The sequence below is a fragment of the Coturnix japonica genome, chromosome 11 (assembly GCF_001577835.2).
Source record: "Coturnix japonica isolate 7356 chromosome 11, Coturnix japonica 2.1, whole genome shotgun sequence".
Lineage (NCBI taxonomy): Eukaryota > Metazoa > Chordata > Aves > Galliformes > Phasianidae > Coturnix > Coturnix japonica.
Window position 1 is genome coordinate 9,397,164 of NC_029526.1, and position 18,455 is coordinate 9,415,618.

At 35.4% G+C, this 18,455-nt stretch overlaps 1 protein-coding gene across 1 annotated transcript in view; it reads right to left on the minus strand.

The window, feature by feature from the left end:
• The window catches only part of LOC107319318 (transcription initiation factor TFIID subunit 4-like), a 121,691-nt gene that overhangs the window by 72,529 nt on the left and 30,707 nt on the right, over nucleotides 1-18,455 (minus strand). The window contains exon 10 of the mRNA XM_015874042.2: nucleotides 14,906-15,075. Within this exon, the coding sequence (XP_015729528.1) occupies nucleotides 14,906-15,075 (170 nt within the window). The remainder of the gene's footprint in view (nucleotides 1-14,905; nucleotides 15,076-18,455) is intronic.

Here is an 18,455-nt window from a genome sequence, read left to right on the forward strand (position 1 = left end):
CTTTATTCCTTTCTTTCTTTTTTTTTTTTTCCCCCAACCATTCTATTTAAATGTATATTTTATAACATCACCACAGCACATCATCCCCACGCTTCCCAGAACTGGATTCTGTCATATATTTCTGATATTAATTTTTTTCTTTTGTAACAATTCTTTGAAGTCGTTATCTCTTTAACTTAAGCCATCACTGCCTTCATGCTGTACCCGATACCTTAAGGACTTCTGCAGTATGTATATGACTTCAACTGATTTTTGCTTTGCCACTAAAAAAAATTCCATCTGTCTTGGTGCCCAATTTGTCCCCTGTAATAGAGATGGAGCTCCACCGAGGTTGCTGAAAGCTGAACACATAATGGAAAGCAGACATTCGCATTAAGATCCCAACGCTGCAACTGTTACTCATGCAAATTAAGTCCTTGAAGTCGTTGGGACTATTCATGTTGGTGGGAGCTATTTGCGCAAGTCAGGCTTGCAATATCCACACCTATTTGAACATGCACCATTTTATTATGCAAACGCGTAAGCAAAGCTATCAATCAGAAAATAAAAAACCTAGTCTGAACGACAAAATACAAGCAGAAAGGGAAATTTAATTAAGTTGTATCTAGAAGAGAGATTTGAGATGGAAAATTCTGCCAGGTATCCCAGTTACAAGTAGGAATGAATAATTGTTACAATAACAATTCTTTGAATTTCAGCAGTTTAACTAGAGCTACCCACCTTCTCCGAACACACAATGCTTTGTAATAAAGAGTTACCACCATTTTTTTTTTCTTCTTTTCTTGTGACAAAAGTTTTAAGCACTTTTGCTCTGAGTCAACTCAACTACTGTGCAGCTTGTTTTGCCTATTCAACTCTTTGGAACTTCATCCATAACAAAAGGATAATTTCCTGGGATGCCTGTTTCCCACAGAGTCATGTCATAGGTCCTCCCCACCAGCTCCCATGATAACCCCATGAGATTTCCTACTCCCAAATTCCCTCCACACAAGTCTTCACAATTCTAGGAAACTACATGAAAACCAGTTATAAACAGCAGCCCTCGTGAGTCTGTCCTGGGACTTACCCTTTGGAATACCTTTCTCAGGGACGTACAGGGAGATCTAAAGCATCCACATCAAGTTTGCAGATGACAGCACACCAAATGGTGCAGAGCTGATGGAAAACTTATGGTGGGCAGTCAGCCAGCCACAGTACAGCTGATTGTATCAACAGGAGGCGAAAGTAGTCAGTACACATCAAGAGAGGTCACTACCCCTTTTCTTTTGGCCCAGCCCACATTTGTTTTGGGTACCCCAGTGCAACAACTTTGCAGTCACAACTTTGAGTCCAGGGACAAGTCACCAGGACTGTTACAGGGCTGGAACATTTGGTCGATATGAGCAGAACCTGAGGGATCTTTATCTGGGAGAAGAGAAAGCTTAAGGCAGCGGTTATTTAGGAAGATTAATCCGGACTCTTTATTGAGATGGATGCCTGGAGTAAGGACGAGAAAAAAATCATAAACTGAAACAGCAAAGGTTCTGACCAGACATAGGAAGAATTCTTCAGTAAATGTTAAAATACTTTGCACAGAAATGCTATGGAATCTCTCACCTTATATGTTTTTAAGACTCAGATGGAAAATAACCTAGACAATCTAGTCTGATTCTGTGATCCCTGCTCCTCTTGAGCTGCTCCAGTTTCCTCCCACATTCCTTGTTATCCCTTCTTATCACAACATCTGTAGTTCCCTCACACATCTAGCATCACCCCCTGGCCTATCTTCCAGCCCACATTTATCCAGCTTGCCAGCTGGGCACAGCCAGCTCGCCCTGAGGCAAGTCTGTACAAGAATGCTGATTGGCAGCTAACCATTCAGAAGAGCAAAGAGAAGAAAAGAAAATTTGATTTTCCCCTCAATTGGAACACACACAAGGGCTATCTAACTGTTGATTTATCAATAAATTCAAAAGTTATCTGCACAGAGAGAGTAGGAAGGCAAATAGACTGCTCCATCATTTAAGGGTAGCTTTCCTTGGAAAGCAGGCTAAAGAAGAAAGAATACAGCACAAATTTCCCCCCAAAAAACATAAGAAACCAGAGTACAAAAAGATAAATGTATAAAAAATCAACTTGTCATCCACAACATTCATCATGTGTGGAAGCATCACATCTTCATTGCTCTAAATTATACTAGTCGTAAGTTCTGCTAGCACAGGACATCAGAAGCAGGGTACATTCCAAAGCTGTATATTACATGAAGATTTGGCACACTACTTAAATACTTGGACTGTACTTGGGGCAAAGATGGGAAAATTACCAGCATGCTCCTGAAACAATAATTTCATCTAAGTTGCTTAAGTTATACTCTCATAAACAGCCATGTATGCAGCCTCACTGACTTTCTGACTGAAGAAAAGTTTTGATACCTTTATTAGACACTTCTAAAAATAACTTTTGCGTATTTTTTCTGCTATATGAATAGACACTTAAAAGCAGCAAAAGCAGCAAAAAAATAAAGCCCAGAAATGCCAGGAAGAAGAAACTGACTCTGTTTGAAAGTCTGGGAACTGTTAATACTTGTAGTGGTGAAGAAAAAAATACTGCTTCCTAACCAGGTCACTGGATAGTTGGCTCAATTGCAGATCTTATTTAAGCCTCAGCATTCTACATTCCCACTTTAATTATACTATACTTACAGACATATAGACAGAAAAAAATACAAAGAGAAAATAAAGATTAAAAAACTAATGTTGATCACTAAACTGCTGTCACCCACCTTTGGTTTTTTGTTTTGTTTTGGTTTTTTTGAAAAAAGTTATAATTATTTCTTTTCTTTTTTTTCTGCTCTCCTTAATGTGCTCTAAGGTTGATACTGTGGACGTCTTAACTTTTAGTTTCATAACCCAAATTCTGCATTATAAAGTAGTAAGGAGCTACACATTTAAAACATCAGGAAATGCATAGTTTGAAAAAAAGTTGGTTGCTATTAAATAATACATTTGTTAAATTTAAACATTTTCAACATCAAGCACAATCCTTAAGCCTTTAAAATGACTTTAGCAATGTAATTCTGAACTTTTCCTGGAGCTATGATAAAAACATCATCAAGGATAACAACAAAGGTGGAGATGGAGCAAAGCAAGGCTCCAAGCTGTAATTTTAACCAATCTCTCCAGTTGAATTTGTGTTTTTACATTTTAAAAAGGAAAATTAAGGTCATGTTTTTCATTCAAGCATTCTTGCCAGTACACTACAACTGTAAAAGACCATGAAGAAGTGAAGAACGACTGCAGGAACACTTCTATTCTTTGTGACAGAACTTAAGTCTCAATCGCTCCTCAGGGGTATCACTACAAAGTAGTTGGTTGAGTCACTTGATCATATGTGAAAAATATGAGGAATCACAAATTAATACTCCCAAAATGATCAAATTTCTAATCTGCCAAGCATTAACAGAACAGCATAATAAGGTCTGGCTACATATTAAATCTTAATTATGTTTTTGGAAGCATTAGTAGCAAACCATGGTACAGCCAGCACTTAATAAAGCTCTACAGCATATGAAATAGCATGCAAAGAAAGTATAAAAAAAGCACTGGAATATTTTTGTTACAAATAAACTGTTCTCTACTTAAAAGTTTGCAATATTGCAAGAGAATTTCTATAAAGTTAGAACTTGTATATAAGTTTCAAAAACCTTGAGGGAAAAAGCACTCAGCAATATTATTCTGATATTGGCATATGTGTCACTAGCACAAGGTTGTTTTTTCACAAACATAAAAGTGCCTAAACCTTGTCACTGAAAACTTTCAATTCCAAGAAGTGAAAATTTCGAAGAGTGCTATTATCTGCTTCCATATTTGAGGGGTACCAACTTTGCCATGCTTTAGAAATTTAATTATATTTTACTGATCAAACAAACCAAAATAAATCATAAGAAGAATACTGTCCTATTTGAGAAGCAGGACAAAACACTATCTTTGCAGATAGGCTTTCAAAGAATCAAAAAGTTACTTGAATAATTCATACTTAAAGAGGACTGACAGGATGGAGATCAAAGATAAAAAAATTATTTGCAAAACATTAGGTCTGAGTGATTACTGATGTGATAAATTATTGAATGCCTGTATAAAGTCTTTCCATTTACACTTAAAACAAAAAAAACTTTAGAGAATTGGTTTTAAATGGTTAAACAGCATATATTTAGAGCTTGAATTTGTCTTGTCCTTCAACACAAACACCAGGAGAGAGCCTATTTGGTCTCTATTTGCCCTTAATCACAGGTCAGCCAGAACTACAGAAAGCATTCACTGCTATCATCTTAAAGTTAAAAGAAACTTAAAGTTTTTTGTGTTCAACATTAGACACAATTGGAAACAGATTTCTCAGGTCCAGGCCTCATCTGCTGTTACAATAGGGTTGCATAGAGCAAGATGGAAAGAAATCACAGGAATTCATCCTCCTTGCATCTGGGACATTCCTAATTTGTCTAAATTTCTATTTTACCTCATTTAACAACATCAGATGGGGAATAATTAAACAAAGATGCACTTGGCCATACCTATCTACCCTATTCCCTGAGCATAAAAAGTACCTGATTGTGCCTTGCATCCATGAATATAAGCTCAAGCATCCTTCCCCTTCATTCATCCCAAAATATCCACTACAGTTTACAAGCCTGTCTCTCTGTAATTTTCCCCATCAATAAAAATAGTGTTTTTGAAAAAATAACCCCCCTAAATTGCTGCAGTAATCTTCCAAATCTTTAAAATGATGTAATTCTTTAATTAATTTCAGTCCTTCATTTTAATAGCATGAAAGAAAGCTATGGTTTTATAGTTCTGCTGAAGGTGTCAATCCCTATAAAATTAAATATCATTAAATAGATCAGGACCAGTTAAAGTAGTCATCATTCAAGACTTAAACTGTATAGAAACTTCTGACAGCTGACAGAAACAGGGAAAAAGTGGTGAGCAATTCCCTTCTAAAACAACACTAACAATATCTGCAGGTCCTAAAACATACCATGTGTTCTCTACAGAATGAGGTCATGAAATCAGCAGAAAGCAATAGGCGCTTTGCCTAATACTATGACATCATTCACTCTACACTGAGCAACTGCATTTAACAATCAGCCTGACTAAACACAGTGAGGAAACAACTGTAACACATTAGGAGCCCAAGGAGCCATAAAATAGCAATTACTGAACTTACTTGTCCCGGTCTAATCAGGTTGGGCTTCAGAACAGGAGACATCTCCTGTGTGGCAGTGTCCTCAGCCATCAACACTGCATTCAACTCTATCAAAGGGAAAACTCGATCTTACACATTAAGCTAGACAGTTGGGGATTGAACACAGCAATGAAAGAAACTGAGGAGGTTGGTTGGGTACAAAACACTCCAGAGTTGTCCGGAGGGGCTGCCAGAGCCCCAGCCTACCTTTTAGTATTAAAAACAGAAGGAAAAGCTTGTTAAATGGCATGATGTGCAAATAGTAAATCACTAGCTGTGATGACAGGGATTAGAGATTCCTAGGGGTATAAGATAACCCAGCAATCCAGGAAAAATAAACAGTATCATGATTTTAACTGTCATCCTAGGTTTTCAGTCCTTTAAACAAAAAGAAGCTTCACTTTAAGTCTCGCTAAATAAACAAATAAATAATTTAATCATTGTTGAATTGCTCTACTGTTAAACTGTCTGGGAGACACAATAGGGAAAGGTAAAACTAAAGCTTTAGTTGCTTCCTTCACAAAATCAGCAAATCCAAAGTAGTTTGAGCAGGTGCCCCTGAGAAACCTGGAATCTGGAGAGTGTTTAGGGAAACCACAGGCTAGGGAACGTTTTGTGCCAAACTAGAGAGAATTGGTGCCAAGTGCTTTGTGTTTTGGTAAACAATTCCCTCCGGCAGGTACAAACCAGCATCCCTTCAGTGAGGGGCAGATGGCCAAGATTTATTCCACAGCTCCAAATCAATCCTGAACTAACTGTTATGGGAAAGATTTGGTAAACTAGCACCCCATGCTGTTCAATCCTACACTTGTAGTTCACCTTCACATAAACTGCCTATGCTAGAAATAATGACATTATCACAAACGTTATCTACAAAATAATGGAAGACACCAATTAGTTACTTCAGTAAGCTTGTTTATATAAGAACATTTTTCCTTTCATACGATAAAATCTCACGAGCTCACTTCTGAATAAAAGTGTATGATCTGCTTGAGTACTCAGAATTTGCTGGGGTCTAATGTCTTTTCTATATGGCTTCAGAACTACACAGCTTGAGATGGTTCTTCAAGAAAGCAATTTGTGAAACTGAGAAATCAGTGAAACACTAGTTATTTTTAAATATACATATAAATAAATCCAACTTACAGATGAAAATCCTTGAAATACATAGGTATCTTCAATGCAAGACACAGGAGAAAAGACCAGCCATACAATTCTAATGCAACTTAATGCATACAAAGTCTAATAAATGTTATTAAAATTGTCATACTCTTCTTCTGCCTTCTCCAAAATAAGTGCCAACCAAATCATTTTAGCAAAGTAAGATTCAGTTAAGACTCAATCTCTGCAGAGAAAAGCACTCAAAGCTTTTTTCATGTACTACAGTGGATTTAACTTATTCAGTACAAATCATACCATAATAAATTTTTTGTGTTTCTGCAATTGTACAAACAGTTAAGATATGTCATACTGAATAATACAGTCCAGCACCCGTTCTCTAACAGTAGAAGCATGAAATGTTGCTGAAAAAATATAAAAGAGTATCCATGTAAAACTGCAACCATATACAGCGTAGAACCACCCTAAAGTTCTTCTCTTACTCTTTACTACCTCTGGATGGATTTTTTTTTCCATTAATTTTTCAAGTCATTTCTTGAACCTGCAACATCCTAAAATAAAGGTTTGATAACTTTTCACCTTTGCTTGTTTTGAAGATTCACCTCCTAATTTTACCTAATACCCCTAATTCTTACAAGACTGAGACCAGAGTGGAAAATAGCTCCATTCTAGGTGGTATAATTATGTTAACACAACAGAGGCAGGGAAAGAGCCGCACAGATCAAAAATCCACATATAACCAGGCCAAAATGCCTATTCTCTATGCTTATTCAAAGCTATTATGCAAGTCAGTGGGATTTAGAGCAGGGAAAAATATCCAGGCAACAGAAGAAGAATTACTAGAGAAACTGCTTAACCCTTCTTATATGATTAGCGTTTTTTGACAAAAGTAATGAAAAAATGAGTAAAAAACAAAAAAGCCTTACACTTCTTTAAGAAGGAATCTTAAACAACAGCGTAAGTCCAGGATTATAAACATAATTCGTAGTTTTTGGCAAAAAGAAAGAACTAATTTGAGAAGAGGTCTGACCTAAAATATTTATAACCAGGCAATCCAGTTTCCAAAATTCTGTCTTTGAGCTAAGTAATTAAACAGCTAAAAGGCAGCTATTAATCATCCCTAAAGAGTATTTCTATAATCCCAGGCAGTTTGTCTTCAACAGAACCATGTTAGTTGCCAAACAGCATTACATACAGGTAAGTGGAGGCCTGTAAAATGGAAGCAGTTGCCACAAATCAGGAAAGCACTAACAGAAAGCAGTGCGTCTAGTAGTAGAACAGACAGGAAGCCTGACAGCTGGATCAGAGTGGACAGAAAGAGAATGTGAACTCTGAAGGAACAGAAGTGGACTACGATTATTTTTTTCCCATATTTTCACTGTAACTAAACTGTATGTTACCTAATTCCTTGTGGAAGAAATCAAAATCTCAATGTCCTAAACCAAAGAGGAAAAGATATTAAACCATTGCAGGACCTCAGGCTTAAGTAAAAGAACAATATGATTATGGGTTTATGTTAGGTGAATAAGACATGGGAAAAAACTGTTATAAGAATGTCAGAAATGACAAGCATAGATGCCAATATATTGTGATATGGTCCTTGCAATACCAGAATAATCTTACTCATGTTCCCAGGAGGATAAAAATAAATACCATGAAAAAGAATTTGCCTATATGCTTCTGGTTTTTTGAAGCTGATTATGGAAATAATGTAGAAACTTTGGCAAGTTATTTTTCCTGAGAAAACTCTAACTGTTACCCTATAAAAGTCTTGTAGGGTGGTTACATGTCTGAAGAGCTATCACAGATGTTCATTGATATTAGGCAGACTAGTTCAACATGAGGCCACATCTTAAGGAGGCAGGATGGGCAAGTCACCTGGAAAAGATATTTGTGCACAAAGAATAAAGGAAATTATAAAGGATACCAGAAGAGTAGACCATAACTTGAATTTCAAAGTGTCAGCAACAGCGTCTGTGCAAGTCCAGGATTAGAGGAAAAGTTGTCAAGATCAGGATGTCTCACCATATTCACTAATTAATGCTAAATCTGTGTATTGCCAGATCACCCACGACTACAAAGTGATTCCAGATCAGATGTGGTCACTTGATTTTGTCAAAACAGATATGTTCTATGGTGGTTTATATCAGATTCATACATTTACATTATCGTGCAGGAACAGATGGTACCTCATCTGGCACAACGTCCAGCGATGCAGTTACCTCCTTGAAAACAAATTATCCTTTGTTATCAGTAAAAAGTCTTTGTACTGGTTAAACACTTTTCAATGCTTGGCTGAGGCTTTATTTAACACTAGACAAACCAAAGCCTAACACTCTTGATACCTTAACCACTGAAAAAAGTGTCAAACCACCACTGAGTTATCCTACAACACGGACTTTGTGTGCAGTAGATTCAGCAGCATAAAGAAGACGAACAAATACAATGTGACATCTTTTACCTGCAGAGCACTGGAATTTTAAGTGAAAATTCAACTTATATGAGAAAGAAAGACTTAAGATGATGAGGTATTTCAGTAATTTTAAGAAATAAAAACATTACAACCTTAGTATGAGCAGCAGGATTGCCAAATAAACGTAACAAACAATTATTGTGATATATTTTAGAAACTATTACCTTTTACTTTTTTCCCCGTAAATGATCCTCGAAGATACTGCTCACTGATCAATGACTTCCTCCTCCACAAAGATGTTCCAACATGTGTTGAGTTTCGGGACATTAGTACCACCTCTAGAGCATGGAGCTTGCCTACAGGGATAATGTAAGTCAGATTTATTGTAATATTGAATGGTTCTCTAAGGTTTTCTTTTTATTGTTCTTATTCTACATCCCATGTTTATTACCAGAAATCTATTTATGAGATAGACTTTATGAATGAATCTGACAGAGAATGAATCTCCATGGAATGGTATTAATTTTACCCTCCTTTGCAGAGACTGAGAAATTTAAATCATTCTGTTTCCAGATACAAACTTATTCTGAAATTGAGCAACAAATTATAGCTTCATTTTCTTCACAAATAATCATAGTTTGAACATATCTTCATTTATTTGCCGTAGTGTTGCAGAACCAATAAGAGTAATAAAAAGAAAACCTTAGAAATACACAGAAAACGTTGAACAGAGGCTGCCTTACCTTTCATGGAAAGGCAGACTCCAAGCTCTCAGGTGGTACTGAAGTTATCACTCCAACACATGTTGGGACATCTTGTAAAACAGGAAGTCTAATCATGGACCTATTAGAGAAAGAACAACAATACGTTTTAACACTCTTCTGAAATATTTACTGGTTATGTTTATTTGGCAACACTGCTGCTGATACTCAGATGGGAGCTTTTTCCCACCTTTTTTTTTAAAAATGGAAATAATAAATGCAAACCACATTTAATTGCCTTATAATATTGTAACATTTGCAAACAATAAATAGCAGCGCAGAACAACAAACTTGCTATTGAATATAAAATAATAAACTAAATGTTCATAAATATGAACATTGATGAGATAAAGAAGCGGACACCTAAATTAAATTTCTAGTAAATTGTTTGTGTTTCAGAGTGGGAGAAAAACTCAGTACTTACTAAGAAAGCCACAGAACTATTTAATATGTCAGAAGCTATACACATTTCCAAATCTGTCACATCTCCCTACACGTGACATAATTGAGTCCATAGGAGCTTTAGAAAGTCAACATATTTGGCATGTACACTAAGTTGCAATACATAATACATAATTACAATTTTTCTTTTTCCTGGGAAGTGACATCTAAAGTCACAGAAAACGCCTCTCTAGGTACAGTTCAATTGGACTACGGATCTTCTTAGGACAATGAACAACTTCAAAATTCTATGCTTAAGGAGAACAAGGACTTCATGGGTTGATTTGCACATTAGAACCATCTCCAAACACAAGAGTTATGTACACAGATATTTAAGGAGGCCATCATGACAGAAAAATGCTGTTGGAAAAGAGTGGTATTGAAAGGAATATTTCAGTTTGATGACAAATCAACGTACAGATAACAAGTTAAAAGTCAATAATGAAAACAACCAGGATCAACAAAAAGTGCACTGAAAACAAAAAAAAAAAACATGTTTGCATGCAATCTGATTGCTCAGAATTTCAGGACCCACAGCAACTGTAATCTAAACAGCTATGAAAACACTCTAAAGTAAACCAACCACAGAAATAAGTATACTTTTATGTTAGAAATGCTCCATATGTGAAAGAGCAATCATCAATAGTAGTTTTATCTCATTCAAACATGAATACAACTTTTGACAAAGAAACAGATGAAACAGAGATGACAGAAAGACTATTATTAAACTAGTAACAAATGCTTTAAGCAGAGGCTCTGAAATCTACTGGCCTGGTTCCATGAAGGATATTCCAATCAGTTTTTAGGTTATTTAACAATAAAAAACGCCCTCCAGAGTATTCAAACTATTTAAAATACATACATACACATGCATACAATTCAGTTGCCACTGTGATGTCAAAAAGTAGATTCAATATACAACAGAATACAGAAAGACAGATAAGCTATTTACTTATGTTTTAACACGCATTTTATAGCAGACACATAATTCAAACATAACTGAACAAAGTATCAAACAGAACAACAATCAACGTGTCATTAGACAATTAAAAATTAATTGCCAGTAAAATAGCAAAGAGGTAAATCTATCTATTACACTGAACCTAACCCTACAACTACTACACTAGCAGACAGTGGCTTAAACCTATAAAGCTGAACTGCTCTGAGGCCATTTTAAGAATGACCGTAGACCTCTTCTAGGAGCGTTTGGATTCAACAGTGCAATGACAAGTTTCATAATAATTCAACTGCACCACTACACGTGTTCTTGACTAAAAATCTATTTGGACAAAGCAAGAGAATCCAGTACTAATTACTGATATTACTAATGACTGAAATATCAGAGATGCATGTTATTTTGTCCATGTAATAGGCTTTTTAAAGGAAATATATAATAATACTTGCTTATATGCATAAATCAAGAACATAATAAGAACATGTTACAGAAAAAATTGATTTCTTAATGAAGACATAAAATAACTAGGAATCAATGTAACATAAAAAAAATTCATAATTCTTCAGTGTGTTTTTATCACACATTCAAGTATTAATAGTGTAGAAATACAAGATGGACACTTAAAATGGATTAAATACGGCCAATTACTTGTTAATGTTTTATAGTATTTTTCCTCTTTTCTCTTCTGTATACGTCCCTTTTCCATGGACTTAGTTTTCACACAATATACATAAGATCACCTTATTATCCCATCCTTATGTCCTGATAACATTCACAGTATTAAAAATACAGTATAGTCTAATTCTTATCTGATGAGTCCCGGGAACAATGACGCAATTACAGTAACTCCTGAATCAAGGACTTTCTATTTTCACAACACAGTTACAAAGCACAGTTCCACTCTTAAAACAACCTGCTACACCATATCATCTTATTAAAGTGTTGAACCTTTTGGTAAACAGTGAAGACTCGATGTCTAAAACTAGCTTCTAAAACCTAGTAAAACCAATACAGCATTCTTACCCATGAAGAAATAGCTTGTGAATGAATAAAATGAAACATCCACAAAATTATTTTTCTTGTTTCTTTCCCACAAAAACAAACAAACAAACTAGGATTTTTCAGCACTGTTCAGCTTATCTTACCCACACACTTTACTAATGGAGTTAAAGGCCAATAAAGTTTTTAAAGTTTACTTGCACATCAGCACATGCACAAAGAGCATCAGTCTCTGCCTCTGAACTTGCCAAAAGAAACAACAGTCTTACAGCTCTTTGCATGCGTTTCATTGTGCTGTTCTGTCATACAGAAAGATCTGGGTTTAAATTTTTATGATCCTTTATAGAATAGCAAAAGAAATACATTATCTACTCAGAAATATCCACTCTTGGTTTTACATCAAAGAAATTGAAACAGTCACAATGCTGCCTTCCTACAATAACAAACGGCAATGATTACCAGACAAAGACAACTAGATATCAAATTGGACAAGGAAGCATGTGGAAAGCAGATGAATATTTTTGCATGAATTACCTTTCAGTTACTTCCTCCATTTAGATGGATCAATAATAATATTACTCATTTAGATTTAAAATAAACTTTGGATGATAGCATTGCCAAGTTGAGCAGTAGAGATAAGAACGTACAATATATTAAGAAACCTCTTTCACTATAACTTTGAGGCATTTGGCAGGTGGTTACTCCCAAAGACTGAGAAGCATCTGTTCTTGCTTTAGCAGTTTATATTCTGACTCTGGTGAATGGAAGTGCGATCTCTGAAACAGCCTTTGGGGAACACTACTGAGTTGCTGGACAGAACTTTTACTTGGAAAAGAGAGGAAGAGATTAATATTACAGAAAACTTGAAAGATCTAGCTTCTGAGAAGGGAGAGAAGAACAGTTTCCTAATACTGTACATAACACAAATCTCTCTATTACTAAAACATTAAAAACATGCCCTGAAACTAAGGTGATCATTAAATATGAATAGATTTAAAGGTAGAAAATAAGGTCTATTTAAGTCATACTCAGGTTAAAAGAAGAAGATGCATTTTATTTCATTTGTCAACAGGCATAACAAAAACAGAAGAATGAGGACTCGCATAAGACACTTTCTTTTCCTAATGTGTCTGAGAAGGTCACAGCCTCCTGTGCTTAATCCTGGTGTGTCTAGGCACAGCAACACATGCTAAGACTGCATTTCATCATGATCTTACAATGTTGTTATTTTAAGTGCCCAGTAGCACACACTACTAAATTTGTGTGGTCCCATGCAATCAACAAATCTGGCCACACACAGTGAAAACCAAGCTTCTAAAACTTCAAAATCAGCTGAAGGAATTCTCTTCTCAAGAGCCATAGATCCCAGATAGTAGCCACTAGTGAACCCCACAGACACTTTCAAAACTATAAAAGGCTTCATATAAAGACAAAATAAAGCTCCAAAAGTGGCTGCAGGAGATCACTAGGAGTGGCCGCTCTTTTGGATTCACTGCTTTTGAGAAGTAAATCCCTGCAGCTGCTTTTAAAAGCTTTGAAAGTTTCATTTCAATTATCAAAGCCAATAAAGCTTCAAAAACAGCCATAGGGATTTGCTCCTCAGAGGAGCAAACCCCAAAAGGCAGTGATGAATAGTGTGATGGGTTCTGTGGTTCTTAAAGTATGTACAGATTCCTGCAAGTCCTGCACTTGTAATTACAGCTCCATGTTGTGCAGCAATTGTTACATCCAGACAGTTCATTAAGGCTTATATGGCAAATTTATTACTGATTTCCCATTCTTTTTAACTGTCTCCATTTCCTTTTTGTTTTCTAACACCTGTATAAACCATTACGTGAGCATCCTTCACAACACTTTCTCAAACAAATTTCACAACAATCTTTCTGCCTTCCCATCTCAGCTGGCAAAGAGCCATCTCACAAAATGTTGCACATATGCTTTCCCACACTGCATCACATAATGTAATCGTCATATCATTGCAACACGATAACTAAAACATGCAAAATTCATTTCTCAGAATGGCTTCAACTAATTATAACACAAAAGTGAAGCTCAGCAGTAAATTAAAGAAGAAACTTGCTGTAACTGCAACATGAAAAGGTTTTCACTAAATCAGTGAAAATAAACACAATATTTCAGAAATATCCTTCAAACCTACGATCTTAAAAACCTAAATATAATGATTTTTAACAAGACCTTAAAGCCACAAGGACAATGATTCCCTACAGATTTTCCCAAATTTATGAGAGTTCTTAGAAAAATAAAAAAGCTTCTGTGCACTTGGAGCTCTGTGTCTTAAGACTTTGATGTACCTGGAAACATTACCAAAAATTATGGTGAAAAGATACACTTAGGTAATATGCAATGATACACAATATATTAATTATGTATGTAAAATAAAATACTTAATGAGCATGCCTAATAACCTTAATCACTAATTTTGACTAATTATTTTTTCCACTGAAATTTATAACATTCATTTTCAAATGGCAGAGTAAATAAATGAATCTTTTGGAAAAATACTACAAGAAAATCGCTGTGAACCTAAATAGATGCAAGCATTAGGATCTGAATTATTGGTTTGCATGGGGGAAAAAAAAACCTTGACAGGTAACTTCAGCAATCTGTTAAATCTTATTCACAGGTGTCCTCTGTGACCTGAACTACTTAATTTACCTCTCTGCTTCAACATTCTCATGTGTAAAACATGAAGAAGGATTGTGAGAAATAATTAATGTTTGCAAAGAGCTTTGAGATCCTTGGATATAAAAAAACATGGGTAAAGTACGAAATATGAAAGGACCGATGCAATGTTTTTTTTTTCTGATTTGGTATAGCTCAGTTACTTCTATCACAAAAACCTTGAAAGTTCAAGAATACAAAATTATATAACAAAAGGTATAAGCCCCCTTACTTATAACAATCTTAAGCGCTAAGCATATTCTGCTACTCAGAACTACAGAACAAAAAGCCACTAAAAAGAGAGGACATGTTTCTCACCCATTTCAAGTATGCGTTTATGTAGAGGTATAGCAGCAAGAAAGGGTTCATCTTTACACGACTGTATCTGGGTTCCAACCAAGTCAGAGTTGGTAGCCATAATTCGGGCACTTTCTTCATTTAGATTAACACCAGCCATAGAGGCAACATCATTGATGTCATCATCATCTCTATAATGAAAATACAAATAAAAAATAATTATCCATAGGAAACATTCAATTAATACATATAAATTAACTGCTACTCCAGAGCAAGCAATAGGCTTGCTGTATGGGCCAACTTAAGTCACATCTATCAAGGTCTCAATTCTCACATTTACATATACTAGATTCAGAATTAACTATTTCTAGATCACATTAGGAAGTCCCCACAAGCCGGCCTGGAGTGATGGAGGTGCCTTTTCTTCATTTGTGATTAACGACAATGAATTCACAGGTAAGTTTGGTTTCCAAGCATGGTTTAATTGTACAATACTATTTTCCCTAGCAACATACAAAAACAGTTGAATGTGTCATCTAGTTTTAGAAAAATGAACTGCATTTCAGACGACGATAGCAGCATTTCCCAAGCCACTGTTTGCTCTGCAATACCCTTCCTAACAGCTTGATGAAGGACTAACGGAAAAATTTGAGTTTCAGAAGACAGATCATACCGGTATCTCCCAAGCATCTGTTATCTCCTACCTCTATAAGAGATGGCTCATAACTGTGGAAACAAACCATCTGTTTTCAGCACTTTCTGTTTTGGAGCTATTTGTGACACAGACACTGTATCTGAGTGTATTCTAGGAATGACCACACAACTGTTGAGAATATGTACATGGAAAAGATCCACGCACATACATCTTCAGTCATCTACTACTGCATAAAACAAGCAGTTTAATTTAAAAGATTTATATAAAAATATACATATGTGGTCTTCTACATGCTCTAGAATACCCAGATTCAACTGCTAAAACAGTAAAAATCAAAACTACAAGTAAGAATTAAGAGCAAAAATAAGAAGAGGAATCTAGAAATCCACGCCTTCCCTGTCCCCCCATACTCCTCCAGATGTCTGCCTCAGAGTAACCAATTTTTTCAGAAGACTTTGTTGGCTTGTTAAGATATTGGTTTTGCTTTCTTTTGAAGGGATTTTTGCCAGGTGATATACACTCAATACTTGAGGCTAAAAAAGGCAAATTTTACAATGGCTGTTAGAAAAAACATGTTACTTGCACAAGTCAGCTTTTGTTACTTTCCACAAGCGCTAAGAACTTCATTTCTTCTCCAAAGTTTAATTCCTGTGGATACTGTCACCTTTCACAGAGCATTTTTTTTGTCTTTTTAAAATTCTACCTTGATAATCCTGAGATTCCAAATTTTACCTTTTCTTTTTGGCAGGCAGCAATAGGAAGGCAGTTACTTTTTCTTTTTCTTTTTATTGAGCACAAAATAGGAATTCATACAATTATCAAAATCAGTGCAATAGCGCTTACTAAGAAGACTATCAAGGTAACCCCTGGACAGAATTATTTCCTGTCAACTTACATCAGCAATTCGCTACCACCAAGTACATCTGTTTTTATCTTATATCAGCAAGAAGACAGATGTTAAATATTTTCATTAATCATGGCTAACAATACAGATTTTCTAGTCTGATGGTAAAATTTCTATGATTATCCTTTTTTACTTTGAGAACTTCAACACAAAGGGAACTTGGTTTTGGATACTGACATAAACACCTTTGTATACATAAGAGGGCCAGCATCTTTGCCATACAATTTTCTACAGAAGTCAACTTCTAACTCCATGTCTTCAAAAGTCATTCTGTGGAACAAAGATGCCATCCAGTGGTTGGCTAGATTGATGATTACTGTCTATCTTTCCTTTCTCATCCTGGCACATAAAATTGAAATATTAGCACAGTTTTCTATAACATACTTAAAAATTTTATTTAAATTAAGACAAGACATTAAGAAAATCTGGAGGCATTTTACTTATGAATAAATCTCCTATGTGTGATTGCAGAGTAATATTTTCTCCTCGTGCACTTTTTAAGATATGAGCTCATGACGTCCAAATCTCCAATACTGAACTATTCCCAAATAAATTAAAAAGTAAAATAATATAAAATAATACATAAAACAATCAAGATAGCATATGCCACTGATTCCTCACTTTTTCCAAAGTAAAATTTCATGTTTTTATAGCAGTCCATGCACGTATGCAAGACACTAAGTCTACAAATCAGGTGAGCAGAGATCAGCTACAGCACCGGACGGAATGTGTCACTTGAAATTACAGCAACAGCCACTATTGCATTACATTTTAAAAGCATCCATTTTACATATGCAAATTCTATTATAATCCTTATTCTGACATTTATAGGTTTAATTCTGAGATTCATCCTTACCACTGCTTTATCATACAATTCATATATGAAGTCTATGTTGGATCTCACCAGCAACAAGAAAAGAAGAATGACGGAACATACTACATTTGTGATCAACACTTTATTTTATTTTGACAAATGTGGAAAAAAATACATGCTCATCTCAGAGCCTGAAACGTTGATCTGGAAAAAAATAAAGAAACTTAAAATTACAGCTTAAGATTTTAAGTATACTGTTCTGAGGTGAAGTCACCCATTTAACAATTGCATTCACTTACTAGCTTTCCCAAAAGGGCACAGTGCTTGGCACCTTATCAGATGCAAGCATTTTGAGGTATTTTGCCAAAACTACTTTATTAAACATTGATTTAAATAAACTAAAGAGGCAGTAATAGACCTATCTGATTCAGAAGGCATGTCTTTTGGGCAGACAAAAGAAGACTGAAATGCAGTTGATTATTTATTCCAGGGTATATTCTTCTTCAAAACATGGCCACTCAACAGTATCAAATGTGAATACTAAGATAAGGTTCAAATGGTTCAAATTTCAAGTACAACGCCTCTGAGCTTTAATCAGTTCTGTTAGGAATTGATAGGTCAATACAGGAGTACAAATGCATAGACAGGCAGAACTTGGCATGTTCCTGGTGTAATCAAACTACCCTGACTCAGAAGCTGGAGTGGCTGACCACCCAACATCCCTTCCAACTAAAATGATTTTAACTTAATTTCAGGGGAAACAAATGATTCCACTTTTTCGTTATATTGGCCACAATCTGAACTGCAGGTAATAATTATTTCAAGAGCATGTTATTTTCATTGTCTTCAGTAGTATGAAACATTAGTGGAAGCTCTAATGTTTCTAAATGAGACCAGCAATGTACACAGCGGCTGCAGCACAATATGGAGGCCCCATGCAAACATCAAGGGGCTGTCTGCTTCATTTCTCCTGACCACGTAAACCTCTACTTGCACTTTATTATGGTACCAAGATAAGACTGGATATTTACTATAAGAGAAAAAACATTACAAACAATGGAATTCCAATTTCCATTCAATTATAGAGTAGAAAGGTCAACTAAATTGAACGGTCTGTATTTTCCACCTAAAAATTTAGCAGTAAATTTTAATATTTAAAAAAAAGGTGATGTAAGATTTCAGATTTATATCAACTTTG